At 32.8% G+C, this 12030-nt stretch overlaps 1 protein-coding gene across 8 annotated transcripts in view; it reads right to left on the bottom strand.

The window, feature by feature from the left end:
- The window catches only part of LOC128984169 (protein hu-li tai shao), a 156049-nt gene that overhangs the window by 18304 nt on the left and 125715 nt on the right, over nucleotides 1–12030 (bottom strand). For 3 of the 8 annotated variants that reach the window (XM_054403488.1, XM_054403665.1, XM_054403550.1), the window contains 2 exons: nucleotides 11802–11876; nucleotides 6358–6417 (listed from right to left, as the gene is read on the bottom strand). The exons of 3 other annotated variants lie outside the window; for them this stretch is intronic. In XM_054403488.1, coding sequence (XP_054259463.1) covers nucleotides 6358–6417; nucleotides 11802–11876 — 135 coding nt within the window. The remainder of the gene's footprint in view (nucleotides 1–6357; nucleotides 6418–11801; nucleotides 11877–12030) is intronic. 2 more of the 8 variants (XM_054403609.1, XM_054403726.1) reach the window with 1 other exon arrangement.

The following is a 12030-nucleotide window of genomic DNA, read 5'->3' as shown; positions in this document are numbered from 1 at the left end:
AATTGTCTTCCTAATAATTGGAATTGATGATTCATTCATATATTCACTTCCTGAAATTTGTTCTAAAACCAATTCATCTTTACACCCCAGTACTAATAAGTTGGGATCTGATTTAATTTGAGAGTGCTCAACCGTTTTCTTCATAAAACTTACATCAGTAGAGATTTGTAAAATGTCTGGCCCAAATTGAACTTGGTTTTCCATAATATTCCCACAGTTAACTTCAGAAATGTCCTTATTAAGTTCTGGAAAAAACAACCTTTGTTTATTCTCATCATGTTTCAATCTAATTTCATCCTCAACAGACCATAATTTGAACAAGTCTGCGATGTTAAGATCTGACAAACTTGACTCTAGATCCTCTTGGGATGTTACTTGCTCTTTTTCTATTTTATGTTGACAAATATCACTGTTTGATTGAACTGAAACATCAGTTGTTGGTTCATCTCCATAAAATAACATATCATTGTTAATTTCATATGAATTGGATTCAAGCTCTGTAAGCAAATTCTCTTTTTCTGTAAGTGTATTTTGTAGGAAATCCTCAATCTCAAGTTTTGGTATGTTAGTTTCTGTTTCATCTACTTCTTCTTTGGCCAAATTCTCATTATAACAAAGACGGTTGATAGGATCCAGGTCCAGTCTATCTCCAGGACTTAATTGTATCCTCTTTATATTATTTTGTGTGTGTTTATTACTCATTGATGAAATAGAATTTATCTTCGATTCTTCAGGAGAGTAAACAGTATTTGTTAAGAAAGAAGGCCAAAACAAATTAACATTTTCTGCTGTGCTAGAGCTTACTTCAATTATATTTATTAGCCCTTCTTCAAACGGTTTTGTGATCTCTTTATTAATACATTTTTTACCAGTGGACAACAGCAAAGCATTATTCATACATTTGTCTCCATGCACCTCTAGTTCAATCAATTTGTTTTTGGTCAAGTTAGCTGAATAATATTCGTTCATGTTTGGATTTGGGATTTTCTCTACTGAGCTCTTTTTTATATGGCTACTATCATATTGATACAGAAGTTCTGCTGGAGCAATTTGAACGGAATCAAGTTTTTCAAATAACATGTCTTGAATCAAAGCTTTAAAATAAGGTATTGCAGTTGAATCTGATTGTGGTTTGTTAAAAGTATTCTCCACATGAGTATTTGCATGACTTGACAAGCATGCCTTAACTTGTGACGAGCTTTTAATATCTGAACAGAGTAACTTCATGCTTGAACATTTAGGACTGCCTATCATATTAATACTATTTTGATTTGAATTTTGCAAAAAATTATTCTTATTTCTGATGGCGGATTGATCTGATTCTAACTCATTTCTCAACCCTTTACTACAATCACTCAATGTGTTGACTACTGTTTTACCTGATTGAGAGAAATCACAACATAAATCACTTAATGGACCAGTTCGTAAGTTACATATTTTTTCACGATTTGTTGTATTTGGGATTGATAAATTATTTGAATTCAAATTACTATTTGTCTTGACAACACATTTTCTTTCTGAAAAATCAACTGTTTTGCCAATATTAGCATCACTGAGGTCATTATCACTATTCATTAAATCAAGGTCAAATATTCCGTCTGCCCGTGATTGACATTCCTTCTTTCCTACTTCTCCTAAAACTAAATCAATAATACGCTTGGCAACAAAAAAACTTTCAGCACAACTAAGGAACGGATGTTCACACTCATTCTCATTCTTAGTTATAACTTTGTCTATAACTTTCCCAACTTGTTTTGCGTAACGTTCAAGTAACGTTGAATGTCCCTTGGATAAGGAAAAGTTCTCATCTGGGTATTCAGAGTAATGGCCTAAATTTTCAACTGAGCCAAGGTATGATTCATTTACATGAGAGTTGCCACAATCATTCTCATCTGTAGTTTGGATTTCCGGAGCATTTACAAATGTGTCAACGCCTCCTACTAAAGTACTATTGTCTGTTCTTATCCCATGCTTGTTTGAGACTAACTGAACTTCTTGGTCAACATCTGAATCATTACTTGTTATCATTTGGCTTATTTCAGCTCCTTCTAAGTTACAATCAATGATGTTCATTTCTTCAATGTTACCTTCACTTACTATATTAGTACAATTTTCAGTGTTTGAATCTGCTGTAGAAAAAACACTTTTAGAGGAGGCCTCATTTGATGAAGTAACTTTGTTGTTTACATGTGATGTGCCAAGTTCATTACCACAATATTGAAAAAAATCATCAGAGACGTGAAAAGAAAAATTGTTTAAATTATTAGTATCTTTTATTATTGTAGGAATATTTTTGTAAAGGCTTTTATGAGATAGAAAGTTCAATTCGGAACTTTGATCACAACTATCTTTACTATCACAGTCATTGACTATTTGCTTTTGTTCGGCCAATAAACACCCTACTTTTGATTCAGCAAAAATATCACAGTTACTCATAGATTTTGCTGATTTGAGTTCATCCATAATATGATTCATTGAGTTTTTGTTTGATGGCAAAACTAGTTTTTTCTCCACTTGAAAAGAACTATCACAACTTTGAGTTTGGGTTGTAACTTGATCTATGTTATCAAGTTGCCAAGAAGTTGTAATTTTCTTGCTAACAACTTCATACGTTGGTTCCTTTTTGGAGTGCGCAGGAGATATCTTTAATCTTTTCCCATTACTTTCTTCCATGACGTTTTTAATTTTTCTCTTAGTTAGGACATGGTCACAATTATGAGTTGAAATTGATTTTCCCTCCAAGAAATTAAGCTTAGCAACATTCAATTGAGCTTTTCTTTTTTTAAGTTCTTTGATTAACTGTGTCATGCCACTGTCCCTATTCAGTTGATTGTTTGTTTGCAAATTATCTTCTCGTAGGCGGTATTTGTTTAGAGTGTCGAACTGAATGTCTTCCACACTTGAGCCTGAAGAGTCTGTAGCAGATAATGAAACAACTTCACAAACTGTTGGAACTGGAACATTATTAGATTCCACCTTGATCAGTTGAGGGAGAGAATCTTCAAGCTGGTGTTGACCATTACCACAATCACAGTCATCTACACAAAAAAATACTCAAGTGTCAAAGCAAGAGCTGGCAAAAAAATGTACAAAAAAACAATGACAGCTTGTAATGAGTATAATAAAAAAAAGGTTTTTTACCTAATTTATAGCAGGGAATTCAATGTTAATGACATGCTATAGTGTCTTTATCCTCAATAGTAGGTTATTTTCCTCAAGTATTATGCTAGTGCAGGAAGAGTGCATTTAGTTTTAAATGAATTAATAAAATAAGAAAAGAACATTGATTCTATTACACTGAAGCAGTAGAACCTTGATTTGTTTGCTATTTAAAAATTGCAAACTAAAAACTAAAGGTGTGCAGATATTTTTAAAATCGGGTCTGATTCAGTTGAGAATTTGATATCTTACATTTATCCGTTAAGGAACCAACTTTTTTGAATAGTTTAACGTTTTAGTATGAGAAACCAAATCTGTATTATCATTATTAGTTTCCCAGGACGTAATTACACCATTAAGTTTACCACAGCGTAAGGGTGCGCTCTACCTCAGCTCGGATTTCTCAATACGAAGTTGCTAAACGTAGATGTCCCTATACCATTGCATTGAACAGCGCTTGCAAGCATTTTGAGTATGGGTGATTACATAGTTATCCTTCAACTTTTTAGTAAACTAACTGCAGTATCTTGTTTTTAAGAATCTATTGCACTTTTCCCATTTTTTATTTTTTCTCTAAAAATTGTTTGTATGCGTTAAAACTTATGATAAAAAACGTGTATTTTACATTTTTAACCAACCTTTGAGCCCAACATTTTTTGAATTATCAAAATTTTTAAAAACGGCAAAACTACAATAATATTTAACGAAAAATATGACACCAAGATCTTTTAAATCGGTTCACAATTGGGGCTACAATCAGTAAGAACTAAATCCCTTGCATTTGCGCGCGCCAGACGGGTAGAGCGCAGCCTTAACGGAAGTCGACAAACAATTGTACAGTATATGACAATATCAAACTATTTATGATTGCCATCACCATACTTAAATCAACAAACAAAAATATTGTACAGTAGAACCCGGTAGAATATCCGGCCACCACGGAACCAAGCCCCTGGCCAGATAACCATTTGGCCGGTTAAACCAACCTGTTAAAAAAATTTCAATTTATACCTAATTCTAATGTATAATCAATAAATAAGTTACAGTCAAAAGTATTGTTTAAGTCTCTTTTGGGATTTTGTTTTAGAATAATACACATTTTATAAAACCATCAGGAAATATATTCGTAGATTAAAGTGGTTAGGTAAATAATCATAAGTATATTATGATTGCAGATAACAAAAACTAATGTTAAATAATGTCAGAGATAAAAATGACTCACAATAAATTGACCTTGAAGATCATTAGGCCCTAAATGGTACATAATTTTCTGCTCAACTGTCTTATTAATTTTACTTTCTCCCCCTATACCATAGTATATGGAGAAAGAATTGTTTTCGTCAAAATTTTCGAGTTTGTGTTTTGAGTGGATATATCCGTTTTGGGTCCCCCTGGACCCAAAAAAGTGGTTTTCGAAGTGATGTCTGTGTGTGTGTCTGGATGTGTACAGAGCTAGGGACTACACCTGTGGTCCGATTTCGATGAAATTTGGTATGTAGGATCTAATCCATGGTATCTCCAGGCGTTTTTTTCATTTTTTTGAAATTTTGATTTGTAATGGGGATTTCCCCATAAAAACCCATAAAAAACCGGAAAAATCGAACTTTCTCAAAAATGGCTACAACGATTTTGATAACAATTTAGTATGTTGTAGCCCTTTAAATTCTGAACAAAATGGTACAAATCCCTGAACAAAATGGTACAAATCCCATTTTCTGTAAAAATTACGGTTCAAAAGTTAATGTCAATTATGTTATTTTCCCATAAAAACCCCATAAAATAACGGAAAAATAGGATTTTCCCAAAAATGGCCCGATTTTGATAAAAATTTAGCATGTTATAGTCCTTTATATTCTCAACAAAATGGTATAAATCCCATTTCTGTAAAAATTACGGTTTAAAAGTTGATGTCAATTATGTTATTTTCCCATAAAAACCCCATAAAATAACGGAAAAATCGGATTTCCCCAAAAATGGCCCGAACGATTTTGATTAAATTTTATTATGTTATAGTCCTTTAAATTCTGAACAAAATTGTACAAATCCCATTTCCGTATATTTACTCTAATTGCTTACACATGATAAAGGTTGTTGACAAACTTATGGGAGAAAGTATGTGTCAGAATGCTGATACCGTTTATTTATTCTTGCAAAATAAAACAATTAATGCACTAACCCCGCCTTGGAAATAATCAACCTACTAGTGACACAGTACAATGTATATAAACAGAGAAATTGTGTGAGGATGTTCAAGTAGCGATGATCAGTGCTTGCAATTATTCGTCTATAATTACTTCTGATCTCAGTTATAATGATATCATATAAGGTAACACCTCGTGTGACCGGTATAAAGGGCACCAGGGTCATAATGGATAAACGAATAACCGGATAAACCCATTTGACAGATTTTTGAGATGTACACAGTTAAAAAACACATTCAGAAAGTCTCTGCAATACCCACCACAATACAGGAGCGGGTTATTGTTGCATTTCCTTTGTGAAGGCGCTGTTTTTTTTTTGTTTTTTTTTTATAATCTTGAAAAAACCACCCCTAGGTTTTAGAACATTAAACTATAACTAACATACATCGGCAAATGGTTCAGTATATGCAAGTGTTAGGTAGGCCTAATAAGTGTTTTATTTGAACTAACACAAACCATAAGCTTTATTTTAATTTGTTTGTGCATACCATGGCATAAAGTATCAGTTTTATTGTTTTAAGAAGCTTTATTTTGATATTTTGAAGCAGTCGAATGCATGTTACTTTACTAAAACTCTTCCTGAAAAAGCTTGAAGTCTCTTTTTATACCGTACTTGACTCAACCAATAAATTAACTACTCGCACACCCCTAGTTTTTAGTAAGGCCTATTTATCTGATTTCTCTTTCTTCCGTTATACTCATAATTAAGGTTCTACTGTAATAAGCCAATGAAAAACAATATTTAATCCTATAACTATTATTAATCAGATATTTTTATAATTGAGATAGGGTGTGGGATACTGGAACAACACAAGAATAGGTCTAATGTATGTGGGTTTGAAGGAAACAAGTTACTATATAAAAAATGATTAAGTCAGAATTTCTCTCATTACAAGCTGCTTAATATGATTCCATATCAATGAGACAAATAAAAATAATAATGTACCATAAACTTGATAGCCAAAATAAATTTAGCAGCAGATATAATTTTACATACCTTTAATACTTTTCTGGTTACGTCCAAGGGAGTTGGAGCGATTCATCTGTTTGATCAGTTCTGAACATGCACAAGAAATAAAAAAAATCATGCCTTTGCCACAAAACCCATGCTACTACAACAGTCCCACTTTTTGTAGCACTCTTAAATGTAATAAAATTTTCAGTTGCTCCTGTATTACATTTTCATTTTATTTCTCAATCATACACTGAAAGTTCTATAACATGCTATTATTATTATTTAAACATAGTAAACTAAACGATGGGATGAACTTTTTATTAATTTTTCATTCTAGATTTTAAATATAGACATAATATTAACTGTCACCAAGACTCTGAAACAAGAACTACATAAAAAAAACTTACTGCTTTTCAAAGTTTTCATTACAAAAAATAATTTAACAAGATGGTCTGAAGTGTAAATGATGAGCTATTGTTGTAGTATCCACTCAAAACTGTGCTTTGTAAGGTTATTTGCAAGTACACTGAGAACCTGCTTCACCCTGGTTCAGTACAAGTCTCTATATACAGGGTGAGTTTTAATTGTCCCCCCCCCCCAACTTTTTCCTCCATTTTTTTAAATATCAATCCCAGACCACTTCCAAACATTGTTGGGTAGTAAGTACTTCATTTTGACAAGGTGGTCGTTTCCGGCCGCCATCTTGGATCCGCCATATTTGATGCAAAAAATTTTTTTTTAAATGTAAAGGTGGGGTTGTGACCCATTATTTCAAATTAGATTTTTACCCTGATGACAATGCCACAAACCGTTTAAAAAAAATCTTGATTCATTCAAAAGTTATGAGGGCTTTTTAAAACTTTATTTTCAGCCCATTTTAACATTGTGCATTTACAAAATAAGACCATAATCTCAAAATAGTGCTAGATAAAGATAAGTATACACTACCAGTCATTGTCAACATATTTTCTCTTTGTTATGACTGATGTATTTTTTTTTGGCCGCCATCTTGGATCCGCCATTTTGAAATGTGATATATTATTTTAAATATGAAGGGTGTGTTGTGACCCATCATTTCGAACTACTTTTTTAAGCTAAACTCATTTTTTTGTTATCAAGTTTTATTTATGAGATATTGCATTTTTTTGGTTAAAAATGTGAATATTTCAAAATCAAAATATGAAAATGAAAAACGAATCATGGAATTGAGTTCAGCTTAAAAAAGTAATCCGAAATGATGGGTCACAACACCCCCCTTAATATTTAAAATAATTTATCATATTTCAAAATGGCGGATCCAAGATGGCGGCCAAAAAATTACATCGGTCATAACCAAGTGAAAATAAGTCGACAACAACTGGTAGTGTATATTTATCTTTATCTAGCACTATTTTGAGATTATGGTCGTTAGTTTGTAAATGCACAATGTTAAAATGGGCTGAAAATAAAGTTTTAAAAAGCCCTCATAACTTTGGAATGAATCAATATTCTTTGAAACGGTTTGTGGCATTGTAATCAGGGTAAAAATCTAGTTCAGAATAATGGGTCACAACCCCACCTTTACAATTGAAAAAAATATTTTGAATCCAATATGGCGGATCCAAGATGGCGGCCAGAAATTACCACCTTGTCAAAATGAAGTACTTACTACCCAACAATAATTGGAAGTGGTCTGGGATTGATATTTGAAAAAATGTAGAAAAAAGTTGGGGGGGGGGGTGGGCATTTAAAACTCACCCTGTATGTAAACTATGAACCCTCTCCTTTATTATAATGATTCTGAACTTTTTGAAAAATTTATCTAAAATAATTTTTAATAATAGACAAGAAGGAATAGAATTCCAGAAAATGAATCATGAGTAGTTAAATAAAAACCAAAAGTTTTTACAAAAATAAAATATTTATTTTTAAGGATTATAAGATAAATAAAATAAAAACATAAATCGTGCATAAAACACATCGTAACCCCAGAAGTGCCATTTTTTTCTCCAGAACTTAAATATCAATTTAATAACTTTACTATCCTCTAAGACAGATTCTTTATAAGTATTAAAACATAAATATTTAAACTTCCGAACAATCTTGGAACACACTGTGAATTTTAATATTAAAAAGCACACAGAAAATATGTATACACAACAATGTCAGTATTTTGAAAATAATTAAATTTAACTTAAACAGAATATTGCTTAACTATAATTGGTTCAATAAACCACGTGCTCCTCACGTTATTACAGACTCTTGTCAGGTTGGTGATAACATGTTTACAGGGTGTCCAGCAAATGGGCTCGGCCGAATTCCCGCATATTTCCCGAGTAACTTCAATTTTTCCCCAGGCATTTTTTAGGGTAAATTTAGCAAAAGTTAATCAAATTGAATATAGACACTCACGCAAGCACGCAAATCGCAAAACCCCTTAAAAACATGCCCACATCACCACTTAACAAAGCCCATCTATGTGGCAGAAGAGGTAAAGCCTCTAGCTGGGGTAGCGGTTAAGGGTGCCGTTGGGAAGGGTGGCCACAAGTGAGAAATTATATGAGTTGTGGTAGTGGCTTTAAATGCCGTAGTGCGTAGCGGTTAACCTCGTGAGCGGCCAGGTTTTATTATGTAAACATTACACGCAAAACAGATCATGAGACGGAAAACTTTAATTTAATCAATGCTGGTATTTAAATTAAATATCAACAACATACAACTTTCTCATTGATATCACATATTCCAAAGAAAACTACACTGTTAAGCTGTTAAGCAAAAAAACATCTTTTTGCCAACCTTATAGTGGATAGTTATAGCAATTTAAACATTTTGTCTATCTTTATAGCCTATTCAGTACGAGCAAAATTCTTGTATGATGCGAGAAATTAGTAAAATACCATTGTAATGACATAAACAACACTGTTTGTACATGTAGGTAAGTTAAAAAATTTTCAAGGGTCAGTGACGAGGGTACAAAGGTATTTAGGCATGTTAGATTGGTCTTTGGAATTGAATAAATCATCAATAATATTACAAAGCACTTGGGAGTTGGGAGAGTTGCACGGAATTGTGTGTTAGGGGTGAGCTGGTGATTTGTTGCACCATTTTGATGGACGTCGCAAATTAATTAGTTATTTACAATAATTAGTAAATTTGGAGCAAACTTTACACTGTACCGTTCACATATACTACAGTTACGACGAGTGAAATTCTATGTTACAATTATTTTGAATATTAAAACCCCACTAATCAAAAGGATTTAAGACCGGGTTTGAAATTCCATGAAAGTAATTTTCCTTAAAACGAAGCTAGAAATGTGTTAGAATTAAAAGCTTGCTGCATTGTAAATTATATTTTCTTATGTAGAGTCGTGAGGGATACCCCTACACTTGGCGTCCATCTTGCCGTATGTTTGCCTATTGTTCAACTGCGATAAACATAGAAGCGCTGGATCAAGGTCAATCCCCTCACCCTTGCATTGCATCAGGTTTTACTTTAGTTGGAATTTTTATAATAAGTTAAGATTGGCCGTGTTTTAAGAGTATGCCTAATAGATTAAAATCACAATGATTAAATATGGTCTACACTAAGGAAAAGGAAATAGGGGGACTGAAATTCATGTAATTTTCGCTGTAAACAATAACCAACATTTTTGTGTTTTGTACAATTGTACAACGGTTAGGCCCTAATGACGTCCTAATCAGAAAACAAAACCTATTCTCTCACTGCACTCTCTTTCACTATCTTTTCAAGCGATTCTCAACCTTCTTTTCTATTACGCCTAAGGAGAGTGCAGTGCAAATAACACGCAATATTCGCCCTTCTGATATTGGACATATGGTTCATATTGGACGAGCACAGATGACAAACGCTGCAGTTCAAGCGATATTAGACTTTCCGTCGGTTATCACACCACCGACAAAAAGCCTTAAAATACTTCATAGAATGTAGGATTAATGAATAATTATTACATTGCATTCATACACTAGACATACAAAATTGATTAATTAAGAATAGACACAACATCTTTTGTCAATGGATGAAACTGTGAAATTATGTAAAGAGTATGTCTAAATCGCTTCGAGGTTTTGTCACTTCCAACTTATATAAAAATAAGTTTAGATACCTTGACAACATACAAATCATACATTATCGTTAGGGATGGACGAGATTGGATTTTTAGTTCGAGACGAGACGAGACAAGATTTTTTATTTCTCATAAAATTTTGAGACGAGATCAAGACGGGATTTCCCTTCTCATACACAACGGGAAATGCACGTTCAAAATTTTTACCTGATTTTGTAACATTGTTAGATGACTGTTTAAATACAACAATAATGATTATAGGCAAGAATATTTACAATCTTTTATTTTAAAATCAGCATAACATTTTTTTATTAATCACGCCTAACTTATTAAAAATGCCTACGATTAGGAAACATAGTGATATCAGTTAGGATAGAGTTCAACTTATCCTAAAATAAAATAAATCATAAAATAAAAGCAATATTAATATTTATAAAATAGTTAGGTACTTGTTTTGACTATAGTAATAAAACATTCCTCAGACTGCTTACACAAATGTTACAAAACTTCTCAAATGTTATTAAAGTAATATTATTAAAATAATTAAAGTAATAATTACATTTAAAGTATAAATTAAATAAGAACTCCTTCGCAAAGGAAACGCAACTACAACACGCTCCTGTATTGCGGGTATTGCATGGACTTTCTGCAGGCGTTTTTAATTTTTTTTAATTTTTTTAATTTTTTATTCTCGTCTCGATAAAAATCTCGGCCAAAAAGAAATCTCGTCTCGTGTAACGAGATTTAAAATTTCCCGAAAATTTTCCGAAATTTTGAGACTTGACCATCCCTAATTATCGTGTTGGTTATTGACATCTAATACTGTATATTTAAAATTACCTCTAAATCCCAGAAGTATTGGACATCCGTAAACAATAAGAACTGAAAAACAAAATTGCTTGTCTGAGTTGTCAATTAGACGAGCGTAGCAGACAGCCGAGACATTAGACCGCAGATGCCACTAGACATAGAGTTTAAAGTTGTTGTGTATTCACAAGTCACATCGTCGTTCCGAAACTGAGCTCTGACATAGTAGCCTGAATCCTGGTCCTGGGCTGGGACGGCTTCTAGAAAATGGTGTTCGTAGCATGAGATTTCGCTTTCTAGGCTAATAAATTTTTCCGGTTGGAGAAAAGTTTTACACAATTTCTGTTTGACTCTCAATAATTGTTGAATATTTAAAATAAAAAATCAATCCCACAAAAATTCCCACACATTAATGCCGTAATTACAGAATTTCCGTATAATTTCAGCTTTTTATGGTTTTCCCGGTCGCAGGACACCCTGGTTTAGTTAAAATAAAACAATTTTGACAGGTTGAAAACAACATATAAATTACGTTTGAGTTAAATTACTATTACATTTTGACAGTGTTACTGCCATCTGGCATATGGCATGTCTAGGATTTTAAGCCACTCACCTTTCTCAGGATACCGTGATGACTTGGAGCGCAGCATCAGAGTAGGAGGCAAGTCACTTTCCAGGGAATCACCTTCTACAAGTGCACAATGCACACACAAACATGCATACACAAACAGTGCAGAACTTAGACATAGTTCAACTGCTACTTTCAATTAGCTGCTTTAAGAAAACGGGTTTTGAACACATTTTGTATATTTTTAAAATTTTAAGAAGTTCTAAAGATTGGG

This window comes from Macrosteles quadrilineatus, unplaced genomic scaffold, assembly GCF_028750875.1.
Source record: "Macrosteles quadrilineatus isolate MER2022 unplaced genomic scaffold, UCM_ALF_1.0 Scaffold_1__1_contigs__length_201487025, whole genome shotgun sequence".
Classification (NCBI taxonomy): domain Eukaryota; kingdom Metazoa; phylum Arthropoda; class Insecta; order Hemiptera; family Cicadellidae; genus Macrosteles; species Macrosteles quadrilineatus.
Note: the sequence above shows the minus strand (reverse complement) of the source record. Positions and strands in the feature narration are given on the sequence as shown.